General features: G+C 39.7%; 1 protein-coding gene across 2 annotated transcripts; it reads right to left on the reverse strand.

Annotated features, from left to right (window-relative positions):
- Positions 1–1,655: 1,655 nt before the first annotated feature.
- DAZL (deleted in azoospermia like) lies at positions 1,656–16,263 on the reverse strand. Of its 2 annotated transcripts, none has more exons than XM_069007240.1 (11): positions 16,117–16,263; positions 13,185–13,319; positions 12,762–12,853; positions 11,353–11,404; positions 7,900–7,966; positions 7,440–7,573; positions 6,036–6,116; positions 5,225–5,281; positions 4,092–4,193; positions 3,259–3,354; positions 1,656–2,518 (listed from the first exon to the last, which is right to left on the reverse strand). In XM_069007240.1, exons 1-11 carry the CDS (start codon positions 16,120–16,122, stop codon positions 2,465–2,467), a joined length of 876 nt encoding a protein of 291 aa, XP_068863341.1. In that variant the 5' UTR covers positions 16,123–16,263; the 3' UTR covers positions 1,656–2,464. The 2 variants fall into 2 exon arrangements, with proteins under 2 accessions (XP_068863341.1, XP_068863340.1); XM_069007239.1 differs by having other exon boundaries at positions 3,259–3,357.
- Positions 16,264–18,105: the final 1,842 nt, after the last annotated feature.

An 18,105-nucleotide genomic window follows, 5' to 3' on the forward strand; every position in this document is an offset into this window, starting at 1 on the left:
AAACTGGGGTACTTCAGGCAAGAACCATAACACAAACCAAGTGTCATAGCTCTAGAATACCAATTAAATGCAAGCCTTGTATTTTTCTATCTTGTTTAAGCCATTGTTTCTTTTGACAAAGAGCTGTCTTAATATTTAAAGTACACCCAAAGCTTTTGAGTATCACAGAATGTAAATACTGTGTGCAAGCAAATGCAGATCCACAAAAACTCACTACTGCCTGCTAGTTCACAGTTAACATGCTCCACTCGATTTGAGAATACAAGAGGTACAAATTTGCAAAATGCTCCAACCATGCACCGATTTTGGAAATGCCTTCAGTCACAGCAATATTAAACAGATGTTTCAATGCAACAGAAAAGAGATCTACCTATTGGTTTTGTGTTAGGCTTTATGTTGATGTTGTTATAGGGTACTTCAAAAAAACATTAAAAATGCATGGGTTTAGTATAACTAAAAAAACCAAACCAGTTCTCTACAGGTAAGCAGCTACCAGAACCAGCACAGTGTGATCTAATGGAAGAAAAAATAAGTGGTACTTGTAGGAAGGCCTTGGTTATGCATTCCCCTTTGATAAAACCTTTCGGCAGGCCTGTACCACCATTTCAAACCCACTGTACAATCCACTTGCTCACCAGATGGTCCTGTGCATAACACTCAGTCAAATAAACAGAAAATATGCACTCTGCATAGGTATCTTCTAGTCTAATCTCTTCTTTGGGTGGTGGGATTCTTCAATGAGACAGCTATGCATACGGCACTTTGTATTTTCTTAGAGCTGCAGCAGAAAGCTTTAAGTAAGGCCTGGGGCAACCAAGCCAACCTAAAGCATTAAACCAAAAAGACATCTGTGTTTGCAAAGAAACGACTACCTTTTATCAATAAACTGACATCACAGCTTAGAAAGCACATGCCAGCTGTTTAGGTCCTGGGAGTTGGAAAGGACAGGGTCCTGAATCAAGACGAGAAAAGCCTTGCAAAAAAAGCTGCTGACACAGAAGTTAAGCATTTACCAAGCCACTATCTTTAAAACAGCAGTCTGGGAAAAACACAGCAAATAGCATCATGGAATGCTTAATGCTATCTTCAGTGACGTGAAACAGTGAGTAGAGAAACTGGTATGGACTTTGCTTTTTCCAGGTTAATTTATGCTATCAGAACATTGGTACAAAGCTGCATAAAGTGGCTCAAAAAAAATTTACCCCCATTCTCCCCCACACTATTTTAATAAAGTTTTATCCAGAACACTCCTGAGAAACAGTCCTTGGATATTTGCTCTAGCCATATTCCCCCCTTACATGTTCAGTTCCCTTCTAGACATTTCACTAACATGTTTCTGGCCAAGTCTTTGCCTAGCCATTATTCCCTCTAAACCTTCTGGAAATCTGAAGCTGAACATGACATTCTAAACAACCTCATATATACATCCTTAACAGGAGAAGACTAATTTTCTTTTATTGTCTGGAGAGATTGAGGTGTTTGAGTAGGAGAAAAAAAGCAAGCTAGGACCCAACATACAAGACTGAGTACAGTTCTCAAATCTACTCTTTCAAAACTTCAACTAGTATCTACATAAAATTAAGGTTACTATAGATTTATAGTAACTGGAAATCTCACATAGAATAGTAAGTTATTTAGATTTGTCACACCAGAAGTTTAGGAAACCAAGGAAAAGTAAAAATTTATTTCACTGTTTCACAATACACACCTAAAATCTACATGATTATTAAAACAGTCTTACACATACTCTTTGCATCACATAACAAAGGCTTATATAAGTGCAGTATTTTCTCAGAAGTTTAAAATACAGTTATTGCTAAGATTTTTCAAGTAAAAAGTCCTGTATTGGCTGACTGAGGGTCCAATACAGATAACATACTTGCATTTGAAGTTACATACAGGAATTTTAGGATTCTCTTCATTACTTACCCAAAAATAGTAGTGATGCTCAAGACTGCAGGTACATAAGACTATCATCAGTGAACATAATCACATTGATTATGTCGTCTAAAGGCAACCAGGACTTACAGGGCTCCAGCTCAGTTATAACTTATCTTCTTCTGCACTGATTTAAGAGTTCAGTCTTAGAATACAATCTCTTGGGCAAATAACTACTTCCATTTTTGAACTGCAGGAGTTAACTGGTCAGTATGAGTCAAATTGTAGTTAATGAAAAACCATGTGTAATATGCAAACTGTACCTTAAAGCTCAGAGAAAAATCCACATGCAGCAAACGCAAACTCTCTAACATTCCAGTCAGTTATCAGGGGAAGCACACAAACAGTAGCACTGAAGTTTGTCACCTCTTACAACTATGAACTTCAAACTACTCAAGCAACAGCAACAGTATCAAAACAGGAAGAACATGACCACAAACGTACTTGAAGTAACTCTGAGAAATATTACTCTGTATTGCTAGTAACATCTAGTTAATTAATTTAGATACTCTGAAGTCTTCGTTGATCAAGCATTTTTGTGTACTGTCCTTCCTTTTCTGAAGTGGTATGTCTTACTCTCCTGGGATGGGACAGAAGGGAAGACAAGAAAAAAAAATTTAATTTATCAGAATAAAGCAACCAAAGTTGTCATGAAACTATCTCCAGTTACCCTGTACTCTATTCACCCCTCTCCAAAACTGAGAAAACACAGCTTCTGCATTCCTGTTTCAGAGTACACCTACCTGTCTAGTTCATATATCTGTCCTTTTACAAAAAGGAAGCAAGGTCTTAGAAATTAATAACCTGAAATTACACATGACTTGGAATGGAATCAGAAATTGCAAATCTATGAAGACTGAACGCACAGAGCAAAAAAATGACAACCACCTACCAACCTGGACTATGATTTATTGGTTAAAGCAGAGACAAAGCATAAGTAGCCACCATCCACCATGGGTACTTCACTGTACAGACAATCACGGTTTAAAAGCAACATCCTCTGTCCAAACTAGGGAGTAATCTACTCCTTTAAGCCATGTCACTGAAAAATGACTAGCCACACTTATGCTCTAATTGTTCATTGACTGTTCAGCAATTTTTTAATACTGTCCTGATTAAACCCACTGAACCCAGTTTCAGCACTTCCTTCCACCATTAAGCTACTGAGAGCCAAACCCACGCATCTCAGAGCACGTACAAGGCAAAAAAGTTCAAGTGGCATTAACAGATATGAATCCCTTCATCTTTATGGTATCCTATAGGTGAACACGTTGGAAGTCAGCTATGTTTCGGGGATATAATTTTGCTTTCACTACATACCTTAACGTTGTTGTCTTGTAACACAAAGTCATTTGTCAGCTGGTTCTCAGGATTAGACAGACAGGATAATACTGTTTGCATGCCCCTGTCCACAGACTTCTGAAATACAGTTATAGGTGCATCAATACTGATTTTCTTAGTTAGGGCTACAAGCTAGCAATGTCAGTGTGTCACAGGGTTTACTTGGCAATCAGGATTCCTCAACTCCCTTTGTGTTCCCTGAGGTATTTATAATTTTTTTCTCCATCCTAATCTTTTAATATTAGTAACTCATTATCCCCCTTCAGTATTACAGTGTAACAATTCTAATCAGTGACATGCCAGTTCATTTGTGGATTAGGCCGACAGCTGAGAAATGAAGTCTCCTTTAGAAAACTGAATTCAAAGCCAACTGTTGGCTCAACGGGGGTCACCTTCCACAAAACAGTGAGAAAGGGAGAAAGTTACCAACTCAGACATTTGAAGCTTAAAATAAATCTACCTAAGACAGCAGGCAGTGCTATCTAATCTGCTTTTTTAGTACCTGGAACTTTCCCTGGAATTTCCACAGATTAGGCAAAATCTTGTCAGTAGACTTAATCAAGTAGAACACACATTTTATCCAGCCCTCAGCACTGCAAACAAACACTAACAGTTTCAAGGAAATGTGAGACTTCTGAAGCTGTACACAGAAATCAGATACAGTGGACTAAACTGGCTGAAAGCAGCAACTATAACCTTGGTTTCTAGGATATCTGTTCAAGGCCCTGGACAAAGCTAAATAGCTCTCATGTGCAAATTTCTGGGAATAGGATTCATAGTAAAGAACATTAAAGTTTTGAGAAAGCACTTACCTTTTGTGGGCTGTTAGGCAATGGCATGAGTTCTGGAACAGCACATTCCATCTGTATAAATCCTGGATCCTCAGTGCCATGATAGTTTACTGAAGTATACACCTACAGAGTTTTTAAATATTACAATGTTTCAGTAACTGGGAAAACACGCATCCTTGTGGTGTCATTGATTCTCATCTATCCATAAACTGTGCCACCTTTTGATAAAAGTTTCATGAGTGGGGGAAATACTGTATCATGATCTGTTTTATTAAGACAGTTAAGAATGATACATAAAGTTGCTTATCTGAGGTAATTCTGGAACAGTTGTCTGCTCCTATCATCAAGATTGTAACATTTAACAGCGAAATCCCCATGCACACCTACTCTAAAAACATTTCGACCTGCTACTATTGAATTGTAACGTAATATACTATGGCTGTATCGCATTCATGGATGTTATTAAAAAAAATTTATTTCAAGCCAATAGTGTAATCAGTATTTCAGTGACTTCTGGTTGCTTTCAGAAAAAGAATACCATTCAGAATAAAATTATATATTACAGCTTTTAAACACTTAATCAAAACTGTAGTCAATAAATATACCTAAAGAATACAAAAATGCCCAGGGGGCAAGTTTAAATTCCAACATTGTTAAACAAATACAGAGTATTTTCTCCCCTTTCTTGTGGACATTACTCATATAAAGTCACAGAAAGCAAGGAATTTTTTTAGAAGCCAGCAGCACCATCTACAGTTTGTAGTAGCCTAGGAAATGATTTTTAAAACCTGTTGAAAGGAGCCAAGAAATTCATCAGTATTTGCAAAGAACACTGAGACTTCTAAAGTTTAAAAAATGATTGTACATCAGGTTAACTTATTTTTCCTTCAACTCTGTCTGGAAAACCAATTCCAATTAGGTTAAAATTCCAGAGTTCTGTGACTAGAACATGTAGAATAATGCCAAAGATCTGTTCTGCAGGGTAACTCAAAAAAAAGAACATCAGTAAAAATGCTAAAAAACTACATACTCTCATCAGCAATTACAGATTTTTGTAGACCAGATTACACAGATCCAGGCAACAGACTGGTATCAAGCTGTAAAAACAATGTGCTATTTAAGACAGTTTCAGAAATCTAACTTTGTAGACTTACTGGAGGTGGAGGCATAACATAATTTCTTTGGTCCCCAGCAAGCCATTGCGGTTGAGCCTTAAAAAAAATTGAATGAGAACCACCTTTTATTCATTTATTTCCAACATTGACAAGTAACTGCTCTGCAGGAGCCACCGTTAATAGCATTTCATGTCTTGATTTTTCACAAAACTGAACTCCATACATAGTCTTACATCCAGCAAGATACCTTATGTTATTTAACTGTCTCCTCATTCCAAGATACAAAAAAATTAAAAATATTTCTAAATATTAGGAAAATAAGAGAAATCAAAGTACCTACACTGAAAACAAATCTCAAACTCCTAGTTTCAGTAACAGGACTTAGCTGCACATTTCATTTCTGAGTTCTAACATAACTATCAGCTAAGCACCTTCTCTGATGTTTTATAGTGCAAGAGCACATTCCCCCCCCCATATACTTCCCACATTTTATCATCTGATAAGACTGATTCCAAGTACCTAACACCCCACACTACAGCATGTACGAATGCAAAGCTTCCTCCCAGAAGAAAAAGTACTACTAATCCATGTACTTTTTTCTCATTTGGAAGTTGTTTTATCACTGTATATTTAAGAAAAAACAGCATAATGAAACAATAAAAATGAAAGAGTATGCTAAGTTATTTAAAAGTTTTCATCTATTTTGTTTTTACTTTGGTAGCTGTGAAGGAGAACTGACAGAAAATAGAATTTTAAGAATGAGAAACACAGAAAGATCAGACTCCAGTTAACACCTCATTCCAGTTTAGTCAGGTATCAGCCTTTCTGCTTCTACTAAAATTTTACATACCTGATAGTTGTAAGCCGGTTGGTACCCTATGGGAACTTGCTGCTTTAGCAGTACAGTTGGTGATGAACTGTATGGATAGGGCTGCAAATAAAGCTTTTTTTAAAAAAACTGCAAGTTTGAAGCAAGATACAAGTATAGTATTTGTAGAGGTATTAGCTAGGAGCACATTTTTAGAAGTATGTAGTTACACTTATTTCAATTCCTGTGCAGACTAGACTCACAATTTTAAAGCAACCCTTAGATTTCCCACAGGGCTTGCTTCAGCACTTCAGGCACTAATAATGTCTACGAAGTGGGATTTCAAGTGTCTTATATATCTAAAAATCCCATATCTGCTTGTAACTGATCTTTTAAGTAATTTTAGAACTGCAAGTCATGCCATAAACTTCAAGGAGTAGATCTGAAGCAGGCTAACTGCTATGAAATAATGGGGTACAGTCTGAAGGATCAGTTTCTAGGAGGCAAAGGAAGCTAAGTACTGCAATTAAGACCATTTCCTGTATTCCTTCCCTGTAAGCACCCTGACAGCGTTAACCTGGAACCTTCTGAGATTCTTCAGAGAATAATTAAAGACACATTCCAACATTTAAGAGAAATAATTCTCTTGAATTAATAAGAGAATCAGCAAGAATACTATCATCAAGCTCTCTGCCTTGCAGCAAGTCTGCTCCTCCTCTTTGCTTAAAATACACAAAACAGGCTCAGTTTGTAGTCAGTACTGCCCCATTGCACTGCCATATCCTACAAGCTAATGCAGCAAGAGAGTCTAATCTGGTCCATTCACAGCATGGGACTCATATCCAGGCCAGAAGCACTGTACCCACACCTCAGTAGGAATGCTTATCTGAAGTACCAGTACAGTGATGTCCTGCAGGTAATACAGTGCTGGTCACAGCTATGAACAGCAGATGCTGTAACAGTGTTCTTATAACACAACAGCAGTTCAAAACCAAGGATGTTTGGCTAGCAGGACAGAAAGGTACCAGAGATAACATCTGATCCCACACTAACTTTACAAAAATACATTTTAAATTTTGTAGTTTATTCTGAAGCAGGAGAGCAATACATTAACTATCTTCATTTGTGAAGTACATCTGTGACAGGCAATAAGATCACTTAAGAACTACTAAACTCAATCTTCCCTCTACTTTCAACAGTTCTCATTCTCAAAGGTTATCTTCCTCTTGTTTTATAAAGAGTTAACATCACTGAATCAATTTTTCAAGGATCCTGGCATTCCTTTGAAGTGGTTTGAAGTTGGGTGCTTCTTACTGGGGAAGGTAATATGAGAACTGACAGGTAAGATCAGATTGGAATCTCAATACAAACTCCAGAAGTTGTACATGCTTGCATCTTCAAAAATTTTTAATTGCGATTCAAAATCAGCGCCACATGCAGTCTTACCTGAACATAGGGTGTTACAGGGTTCATTACGGCTGGAGGCTGCACGTACGTCTCCATACTCTGATTACCCCACACACTCTGAAACTGTGGTGGGGGAGGACCAAGAACTAATTGTCTGGGCTGCACACAGGAATCTTGTTTTGAAGCAGATAAAAAAAAGAGTATTAAGACATTACTACATGTGTTTCATTAGGAATCTGAGTTCAAGCTGAAAAAACTTTAAGGGTTTTGACTCTAAAATTTAACTCAATATTAACTATATTGTGTTGTGCTACCAACCTGAGTCTTTATTATTAAAACAATATCATACATGTGAGGTCATAGAAGTCAGAACCAGGGTTTCACTGAAATACACACATTGCATCAGATAAAAAGTATTTGCAAGGATACTGATGTATAATTAAGAAAAAAAATTGTTATAATGTCTGCAATATGAACAAATTTATTTAGATATACTTACTTAAGTTTTGTTGTTTTCTGATTGCTGGCCCCAGTTTCAGCTTTTTACCATGGAAGTTGATTTGTGACTGAAAGACAGGTTATTCTCTGTAAGCTGGGGATCAGCAAGGTGAGTGGTTCATGAGGTTTTAAAGAGACTGGACTCTGCTTCTACACCACAGTACATCAACTCCCATAAAGGCTCAACAGCCTCCAGTCTTCTCTCTCAACACCATAAGCCTTTTACCTCTGATTTCTGCAGCACCCTCAGCTCAGCCATCTGCTTTCTCACCGACCCTCCAAAATTATGTATCACTTGCCCTAGCAGCAACATGTACTACTAGGAGTTTGCAACTATGTATCAGAGACTGTCAGCCCTGCAGTTTTATATACAAAACTTTCAACTATTCCTGTCTCAGTGAGAGTATTGACAGAGAATGACCCCAGTTTCTAGATTTTTGGTTTAGCCCTGTTACCACAATTTTAGTACCATGCATTAAAGTCAGTATTGGATGCAGACAGTCTGTCCAGATTCTCTATCCTGTGCGACTCTACAGAAGTGCCTGCTTCGGAAGAAAATACGTGGTTTTGCAATTTTCTCCCATTTCTACTAAACAGAGTGCTTTGGACAAAAGCAACTTTATTGCTGCCTGCAAAAATAAGCAAAAATATAATGATATAAAAGTATTTTGTTTTGTTCTAATTTCTATCAGTACAAGAAGATGATTCAAGAGATATATAGGGGTAAAAAAAGGTGCAATACCCAGACTAGTTTTGACAGGTGGATGGTTTGGGTTTTTTTTCAGGGGAAGGTGTCTTCTGGTTGGTTGATTTTGGGCATTTTTAAATTAATCCTGCAATCCTGTTATGCCCAAAATCACACAACCACCCTTCCCACCTCAACAATGAGAACTCCTAGGAGACAGGCCTCCCCTCAAATCAGAAGACAGCTTCCTGTACTGAACTGCAAACAGATTCACACTGGACCAGAGTGCAGTTACAGACTTAAAGCAGAAGAAAAATACTGTCAGGCTGAACAAGGCTACAAAACCAGGCAGATGAACACAGGCACCAAGAGTAATTTTAGCCACAGAGAGGCCCTATGTCATTCATTTACAGAAAACACTGTGACCACTCAGTGCAGATAAGGCCTGAAGTGATTTAGTGAGGTAATCCTTCCTTAACAATTTGTGCTCCACACCACCAATGTTAATTTCTTCCTTTCTTCCATCCCCTCCAAAAGCCAACAGGTTTTTAAGATGATTTTTATCTGAACGTGTTTCTTCCTGACATGGCAGTAATTTGTACTGCCTACAGACCTGAAATGTGCACTGAAAAAGAAAATCAACCATATGCCTCTGGGTCTTCCAAGACACCTCTGGTATACAAAGTCACATCAGTGAGAACTGTATTAATAGAGGAACACTGCAGGCTCCAGTTTTGAAGAAACACACGCAGAAAATCAGCAATGTACATGGCTGAAATGTCAGTGCTACTCAAGAGGTCTCCACAGGAATTGTTACCTCAGAGCAAGCAATCCACACTGACATAGCATAATAAATGTAATCCCTAGTAAAAAGAAAAAGGTTTTCTCAGATGAAGTCTGTTGCTCAGTACAGCAGTCACTATATATTTTTGTCATCATACCATTAAAGAACAGCAAGCTTTTAAAATTTTTTGGTGAGAATCAAGAATCTCCTGCTGGGGTTTTACTACTCTCCCCTTTATTCAAACATGTTCTCTTCCCACTTGGAGCTGGATGGCCAGTAAACACATCTGCACATCACAGAACACTACATTTGTGCCTGGCACATCTATCTGGTTTTGTCTTTCTGATCTACTTCCCTATCTAAGAGCTTCAGAACCAAATGAGAGCCTGACTGCTCATCCTCCAGAGACACAGGAGTTTTCTGAGGCAAAAACTTCAAAGAGGCAAGTATTTCAATACATGTTATTTTCACAGTTACTGTATTCAGTCTGGGGAGAAAGAGGGGAAAAATAAAAGCTTTGTCAGTGGTTTGTGACCTGCTCAAGTCTATCAAAACCAAGTAACTGATCTCATTATAAGCACGAAGATTTAAAATTTCTCTGATACCAAACTCCCAAGACCAGAAGGGCTGTAGCAGTTCTACCCTTTCATCTCCTGTGTTAGCTACAGTAAGACCATATGATGACATGGGAACAGTTGCAGCACAGTCTAAGAGGCTTAAAAAATACTTGCACTCCAGGTACCATCCAAATGCAGAAATACTGCAAGAGAAACATATTTCAACTACTGAGACATAAGTAAACAACTAATACTGTCTTCCGTGATACTGTTATTCCCATGCCCTGGATAACCCAAAATGTTATTGTATTTCATCTATCTGTGCCCAAAATTGTTACTGTCTCTAAAGACACTGGAGCCAGAAAACAGACCCATGGGACAGAGCAGGGCGAGCACCCCAGCCTTTTAAGAGATCAGAGCAAACAGGGAGAGCGCTCTCTCTTGCCTCATGGTCTTTGCTCAAGGCAGAGGCCCTGCTCTGGGGTTTGTTTCACCCCCTCTTTTGTTTCTCACTTGCATCTTGGACTGGCTCAAGGTGAATTCCATGACTGCCTGTCTGCAGCCGCCATGGAGTGGCCCCGCAGAAGTGAAGGCACCCAGCCCAGCTGCCTTGCCTGCCTGTCTGCTGCCAAGAGGAAGGTAGATCCCTCCATGAGTTCTAGCCCTTGGCCAAGTACCTGCTGCCAGACTGTGCCAGCTACATTTGTAAATGGAGAGATAAGAAGGGGGGGAGGGCTGCCACCATCTTCCCTTAGTCTTTGGAGCCACACTCCAGCTGTAGAGGCCACCATTTCGGGGGAGGTGTCATTCCACCTTTTTAAGCTTCTCTTTGTTCCCTGAGAGTCCAAGCAATTTCAGCAACTTTGTAACTGGTGACTATTATTGTTATTTTTTTGCCTGTTGCTATTTACTTCTTTATCAGTAAACTTATTTTTTCACTTCTATCTATCTGTATTTATTTCTCCTTATTGGTGGAAAGGGATTGGTTAACCTAAAGGGGAGATTACTCATTATAGAGTATCCCACTTGAATTACCTTAAACCAAGACATCCCAATAACTAAATGTCTGCATTTCTGCTATAAGCACAAGGGTTCTGTGACAACCATCCACTACAAAAAGCAAGCAGCCAAACACACTCAAGGCTTTCAAGCACATAAATAAATGAGAGCAAATCAGAAACAGAATGACATGAGATGTTCAAGATCACCAGGCTAACAACTAATTACCTGAAAACTAATTTTGTTTCTTACTTAAGCAAATACATAAAGATTTTACCACCAGTATACATTTTAGCAAGTTTACTTTTTGGGCAGCCCTAGACTTTGTGTGTCCCAACTTACTCTACAGGGTACATAACTTGGCTTCCCCAAACTTGTCTCTAACCTTCATACATCAACTTCTTTGGATAATTTAGACAAAGAGCTTACCTCAACTATCTTTTGAACATCCACATTGTCAAGGAAAGACACAAATCCATACCTAAAACGGAAGGACTATTCAGTCATCAGTTTCATTTGATTGTTAGCCAAATTCTTTTGAACAAGACCAGTTAACAAAAGTGCCAGGAACACTCTATGGCACATCAAAATTATCAACTAGGACATTAGTTTATGATTCAGCCTAAAAATCTATTTACTGCTAACTAGCAATATCTACTACTGGACCAGATGAAAGAAACTAAATGCCAGATTTTAGAATAATATGAAATAAAAATAAGGGCTATTTTTCCATTTTAACTACTCAAAACAAGTACTGCTGTTGGTATTAGCAACTTAGAAAGTTAAAAGATTAAGTAAGATTAATTAATATTTTGACTTATCAAATTTTGTATTTGCTACAGAGGTCTGGATGAAAGCAGGCATTATAGGAAGAGTGACACCAGTGAGGGAAGCAATTCTTGAAGAGGTTTTTCAGTTTATTTCACTCCCTCCCTAACTTATCTGCTCTATGCAATTAAGATCATTTCAGAGCATTATAGTTACAATTGTATCCCATTAATGGAATAAGTCAATTCATTATCAATACTCCTAACATACACTAGCTAACTGCACAGTAGGGTTCACTTTGAGGACTAGCAAGGGATATGAGAAAATGCATTTTATTTCCAGCTCTTCCATTGCTATACATGCTGAAGAAAAAAACATTTTAGGATCTATGCATAGAACCTTAAAAAAACTGGGCTGGAAGGCACCTTAAGATACAGTATCCTTCTCATAAGGAGGGATAACCTCAAAACTGGGATGGCTTCCCCAGAACTCAGGGTAAGATCCTTCCTCTACTTATTTACACGTTTCACCACAGTAATCCAGAACTTTTCTATATATGGGAATTTCCCTTATTTCAACTTTGTTCACATACTTAGTTTCACTCTTCACCCAAACAAGTTTGGGCTGTTTTACTCTAGAACTTATTCCCAAGTGTCAGGAGAGTGCAGACTCACTGCACTGAATAAGCCATTTTAATTCTCTTAACCATCCTGAATTGTCTCCAGATTTTCAACTACTCTAGCCATCAGGAAAGTCTTACAAAAGAACTGGTTGGGTAAGCATAACACAAGTTAGGCTTCCAATGGTTAAGTGACAAAGAGGTTCTTTTCCCTGAAGGGCGAGACTGAAGTCAGAAAATTCACACTATTCTTCATAAGATTATAGAGATTTAGTCAGGGGCAGTACAGATTTACTGGTTTCACAGTGTTAACTCACCACAACAGAAAACTGTAGCTAGTATTAAGGCTTAAGCATGTCAAGTGTGTTGCTAAGTATCTGCTCATGTCACCTACTACAGAATGATGTCCACATAAGCAGCAACTTAAAACAACTACTCATATTTCACTCACCCCTTTGAAACACCAGTTCTGTCAGTGATGACTTTGACCTCCTTCACAGTACCATATTGTTCAAAGATACTCCGAATTTCTGCTTCGTTCATCTAAAAGAAAACAAGGTCTCAAACACCTTCAAACATGTTCAACTGCTTAGAACTGATTTAAAACAGACAGTATCATTTTTAAAACCCATTTTCCACTACCATAAGAACTAAAGGTTTGGTTTTGAAGACATATTCCAGAATTCTCCCATGACATTTCAACACCTTCAAGACTGGCAAATGCACACATGGAAAAAAAAAAAACACCAAACCAAAAAAAAGACCTACCACAAACAAGTAAAAAAATCCACACCAAAACAGGAGTTAAAATTCCCATTTCTTTTCCACTGAAGTACCCTACACCCATTTTAAACAATTACAAGTATATAAATACCCTTATGTCAATTCCACCAACAAAGACTGTGTTTGGCATGATTTTTCCTTCTGGTAAAACATAGCCCTGACTGACTGTTGCCGAATAGGCGCTGCCCTCCGTGGCACTCGGACACTGGGTCTCCACATGGGCTGCCTAAAAAATGGAAACAGAAATACTTATTTTAGTCAATTATATTACACTTTTAACATATCATAATGCCTGCAGCTTCGTACAGATATAGCATGGGACAAGGAATTTCAACAGCACAAATGGATCATTCATTGGGGAAAAAAAATGAAGTAATTATTCCAAGAAGTTTTAAAAATTTAAATCTAGACCTAGTCTAGTCTACTTTAAGTAGCCCTGCCAGACTGTATCAAATTTTGTGACCAATGTTGCTACTACCAGGGTTTACCCCATCTCTCTTGCTGCACCTCCTCTTGCACAAGAAGTTCTAACACTTTTCAGTTCAAATTAAACTGGCTCTACAAAACCTGGCAGGAAGATCAACATGAAGTGAGCGGTTTTTCACCCACCTGGTATTCTGCTATTGTTTGGCTGCATACCCAGCTAAAGGGCATTCGAACTGAAATCTGAGATGGCAACTCCACAGCACTCTCAAGCTGACCTAACTGTTACTTCTACTTCTTTCTTTCTAGATGTTTCAGCGAACTAAGCTAGAAGTATTCACTCTGCTGTGCAAGCTCCCTGGCAGCGTGGAGCAGGAAAGAGCTCTCAGCAGAGGCACCCAGCAAGTGCCAGAAGCAGCACAAGGAAGCCAGTAGCACAGATACTGCTGCTACACCTGTCACACATGGCCTTGGCTGCCATGGAAGTGCAGTGTCTCATGCTAATGACGCAGAATTTTCTAAGAAAATCCACTTATTTAACGCTCTTACACATTAAGTACCTGAAAGAAAGAATAAACAGACTACTTAGGCATTCTGGCAAGCTGTTCAACATCAGAATAAGATTTATTAATATATGTATTTCCTAGAACTTGAAAAGGAGATGAAAAATGCACAGTGGTTAAAGTCTCCTAGAACAGAAAAAAAAAAAAAAAAAAAAAAAAAAAAAAGAAAAAAAAAAAAAGAAAGAAAATCTCTCTCCAAAGCCACTTTTTAATTTTTCAGTATGGCAATGCAAAACCTTTTCCAATTCAAAAAAACTACTGTCATATCTAAACCCAAATAATTTTATTAACATAGCACTACATAAATGACTGTTCTTCTACATACCCTATGCATAAAGAACTCACACTGCTGCTGAATCATTGTCCGAACACTGAACCACCTCAAGTTTTCAAGTGGGAAATCCTGCCAGTGATGAATTGGCTACACCAGAATTATATAATCAGCTCAAGTGACTCAAGCCTTTACTATTACGCTAAAAGGAGTCTGATTTGCCTTATCTCATGAAGTGGCTTTGAAATCAAATTTCCAGATGTCAGGAATATTAGGGTTTATTCAGTTTTTCAGCTTACCTGAATTAATAGGTGTTTTTTCTTCTCTCGTCATAAAATGAAATTAATCTGTTTGCTACCTATTATCCCTGCAATCATGAAGTTTAACTTGATCCCGGGAAACTGATATATTATGGCTCTCCTTACAGTAGTTGTGAGACTAGCTACAGACTTTTGGCAAAAGAAAAGGTGGAAAAGGATGATCGTTGGGCCAGCTAGAGGAAATACCGACCTACCCACCCAAGTGTTATTACAAACATCACTCAGTTTTATGCTCATCCAGGAAACGAAAACCCCTTTTTCTTGGCCACACAAGCCCACGATTTCTGTGTCTTCTCCCCGGCTTCAACACATTCTTTGTTTAAAGCAAGCGTTTTTATTTTTTTTTTTTTTTCAGTTGAAACATTTGAACCCCGTGACCCACGCCCCGCTGCGCGGACGCTGAGGGCAGTCTTCGTGACGGCGCCGCTGCCTGAGGGAAGAACACGGCTGGCGCCGCAGCCTTCCCGCTGGGCACTAAGTGGAGCCCTCAGCCCAGCACTGCACGCTATGCACTTACGAGGCACAACTTTTCCTGTATAAAAAAAAAATAATTTAATAACCTAGACAAACAAAAATCCCACCACCTTACACGTACAGTGTTTGAAGCGTCAGCGCTACAGTCACAAATCGCGTTTCTCAAATAAAAAGAACAACCAGCAAGCAGCATGTTTGTGTGAGCTCAGGAGCTCGCAGCTCCCGCTGCCTGCACGGCGCCCGCCGGGCCTTAGTTCTGGCGGGTGAGGGACGCCGGGCTGGGGAACCTGGGGCGAGCCGGGCGCCGCTCGTGGGGCCCCGCGCGCGCGGCGCCGCCGCCAACGGCCGCCATTTTACGCCCTCACACCTCGGCTGCCCCGCGCCGACGGCGCATGAGCAGGCGGGTTTGGCGCTCAGAGCGACGGAAGCTGCTCGCAAGCCCCCGCCTGCCGCACCCCGCGCGCAGCGGGTACCCCCGCCTCGGGCGGGCGGAGGAGCGCTCGCCCGGCCGTGCGGGACGGCGCCATGTTAGCGCCGTCACGAAATGGCGGCCCATGGGTGTGAAGCGTCTTCCGTCGCCAAGTTTTCACCAGACCGTAACGCCGACGGCTACGAGCTACAGGTTCCCCTCCACAAGTCCCCGGCCTTTCAATTGCGGTATTCCCTCCTTGACCTTAACCGCTCGCCTCATAAGACTTTAAAACCCTCATGATACTTAAAATGCTAGTAGCCCTCAGGGGTTCAGCCCCCTCACCGCGTTACAAGGCGACACTGCTCCGGGCTTTGAGCATTCCCATTTCTCACCCCAAGAACAACCTAAAGAAGTTGCTACTCCACTCCGCTGCCCACGGGGAGTTTCGCCAAGGCACTACATCACCCAGCAGAAGCCCCACCGGCAGCTCGGCGTTCAAACGCCCTACACCAGCCCACTTCCCACCTCCCCAGCATAGCTGCCCTTCCACCTTCACTCACCATCATTCACCGGACCTGAGGCTGCGCTCACGCACTTAAAAAATAAATAAGGCTTTTAAAACTAAACCAATACGAAGTTTTTTGAGAAAACTAAGTGCAGACAGTTGGTTTCCTTTGACCCCAGAGCGGAGTTACCGACGTCGATAAAGGCAGCTCCGAGGTACTCCCGTTCTCCTTAAATAGCCCCCTTGGGGGCTGGGACAGAAGAGGCCACACCCGCTCTGTTCCGTCACGCTCGTCCCCTCCTGCACCACGTGGCGCCTTTGTCTGAGAAGACAAAGGATTGAGGATACCGAGGCTTATCTTTTTGGGGGGCAGTTAAGTTGGGACTATCGTTTGTGGCCTTGTTGTGCTGAAAGCTGCTGTTAAGTGCATGCCGTAGCAGCAGCAGCTCTTGCCATTTTGACAAGAACTTGCATTTGGCTTGTGGAAGTTTTGAGAATGGTGCGTTTTTGAAGAGGCTTTAACTCACTTCGAGGCAAAAGCTATAACTCTCTTATTAATATCTTCATGAACCGATGTTATATAGCTGTTCTAGAGTAATCTGGTTCCATCCTGTGACCACCTGTGCTGAATACCAACTTTCTGTCTGATCACCAGTGGCCCAAGGCCTTTCTAGAAGGAAACGTCTCTGGAAGCTCTCCTGGTTCTGTAGTAATAAGATGGGATTTGGAAATTAGCTTTAAATAGCTGTTTGCCACTGGTATCAAATGTTTAGAACAGATAATGATTTTAGAAAGTTCCAGGGAGTAGGGAAGCTTATGGACATCTCACCAAAATTAACCTAACCTCTGACTGGCCTAGATTAGTAAGATGTTTGATTTATGGTTTGGGTTTTTTTTAATAGCAAAGACATAGGAGTGATCCTTGTTAAGGATGGAAAATGGAAGTAGAAAGCAAAACTGATAAAGTGGAGTGTATTTAACATGCAAGGTGGTTTTTCCCTATCAAGTTTTATGTCTTCTAATGATTCGATCTTTTTAACAGTTTACCAAGTGTTCACCTTTTCCAAATGTTATATTAGAAATCCAAAGTACACTGCTGCACTGGATATACATGGGACCCAGAGTTAGTTTAGGTAATAGCAATAACAAAGCCCTGATCACAACAGATATATTTATATTACCTGTAGAAGAGGTTTTGTTAAAGTTGGGGTTGCAGTATTATGCAAAGGTAGGCATATGCCTGGGTTTTCATTGCAGCTAATGCCCACTTACTTAAATAAAAGGCATGCTCTGCCATACTCTATCAGACATTCCATACGTTTATTTGAAATGGCTGAGACTTTGAAAATGGGCCCCAACAATGAGGGGAAAATAATGCACAGTATTTACTTTAATATAATGGATTCATATTTGGCCTTAAGGGTGGCAACAAGTGAGGCTGTTCCAAACTTTTTTGGAATGGGTTTGGGTCAAGTTTGTGTCCTGATTTCCTTCACTCGATATTAGCTTCTAAAATTGGAGATGATCTGTTGCTTAAAACAAAGGGGAGAGTAATTTATGTTCTGCTGCCAATACACAAATCTCAAAAGGAGTGGAGGCAGTGGAGTAGAAAATTATTGTCTTAGCTTGTTTTATCAATATTGCTATTGGAATGGTTATTGCTCAGTCAATTTATTTGTTAAATGCACTAAGTAACAGATGAAGAAACAATTTTATATTCTGCTACACCATATAGTACTTACCACTTTAATACACCTTTTTTTTTTTTTTTTTCTGCTTTAATTGGGACATTGGTAAATCAATTAGTTTAGTAAATCAAAGTAATTCCAGGAGAGCGTCTGGCTTGGAATCTGATAGGCTGCAGTGGGTGAGGATTCTACAAAAATATGTGATGAAAAATTACCAGTCTGATTACAGATAGTAGTGCTTACATCTTGAAATGTAGTAGTCATAAGTACAGGACTACATGCTTTAAGTCAGGTTAGATTTAGTTTTCCTAGAAGTAGAACTAAAACTGGATAGCAACGGTATCATATAGCATTTG

The sequence above is a fragment of the Aphelocoma coerulescens genome, chromosome 2 (assembly GCF_041296385.1).
Source record: "Aphelocoma coerulescens isolate FSJ_1873_10779 chromosome 2, UR_Acoe_1.0, whole genome shotgun sequence".
Taxonomy (NCBI): domain Eukaryota; kingdom Metazoa; phylum Chordata; class Aves; order Passeriformes; family Corvidae; genus Aphelocoma; species Aphelocoma coerulescens.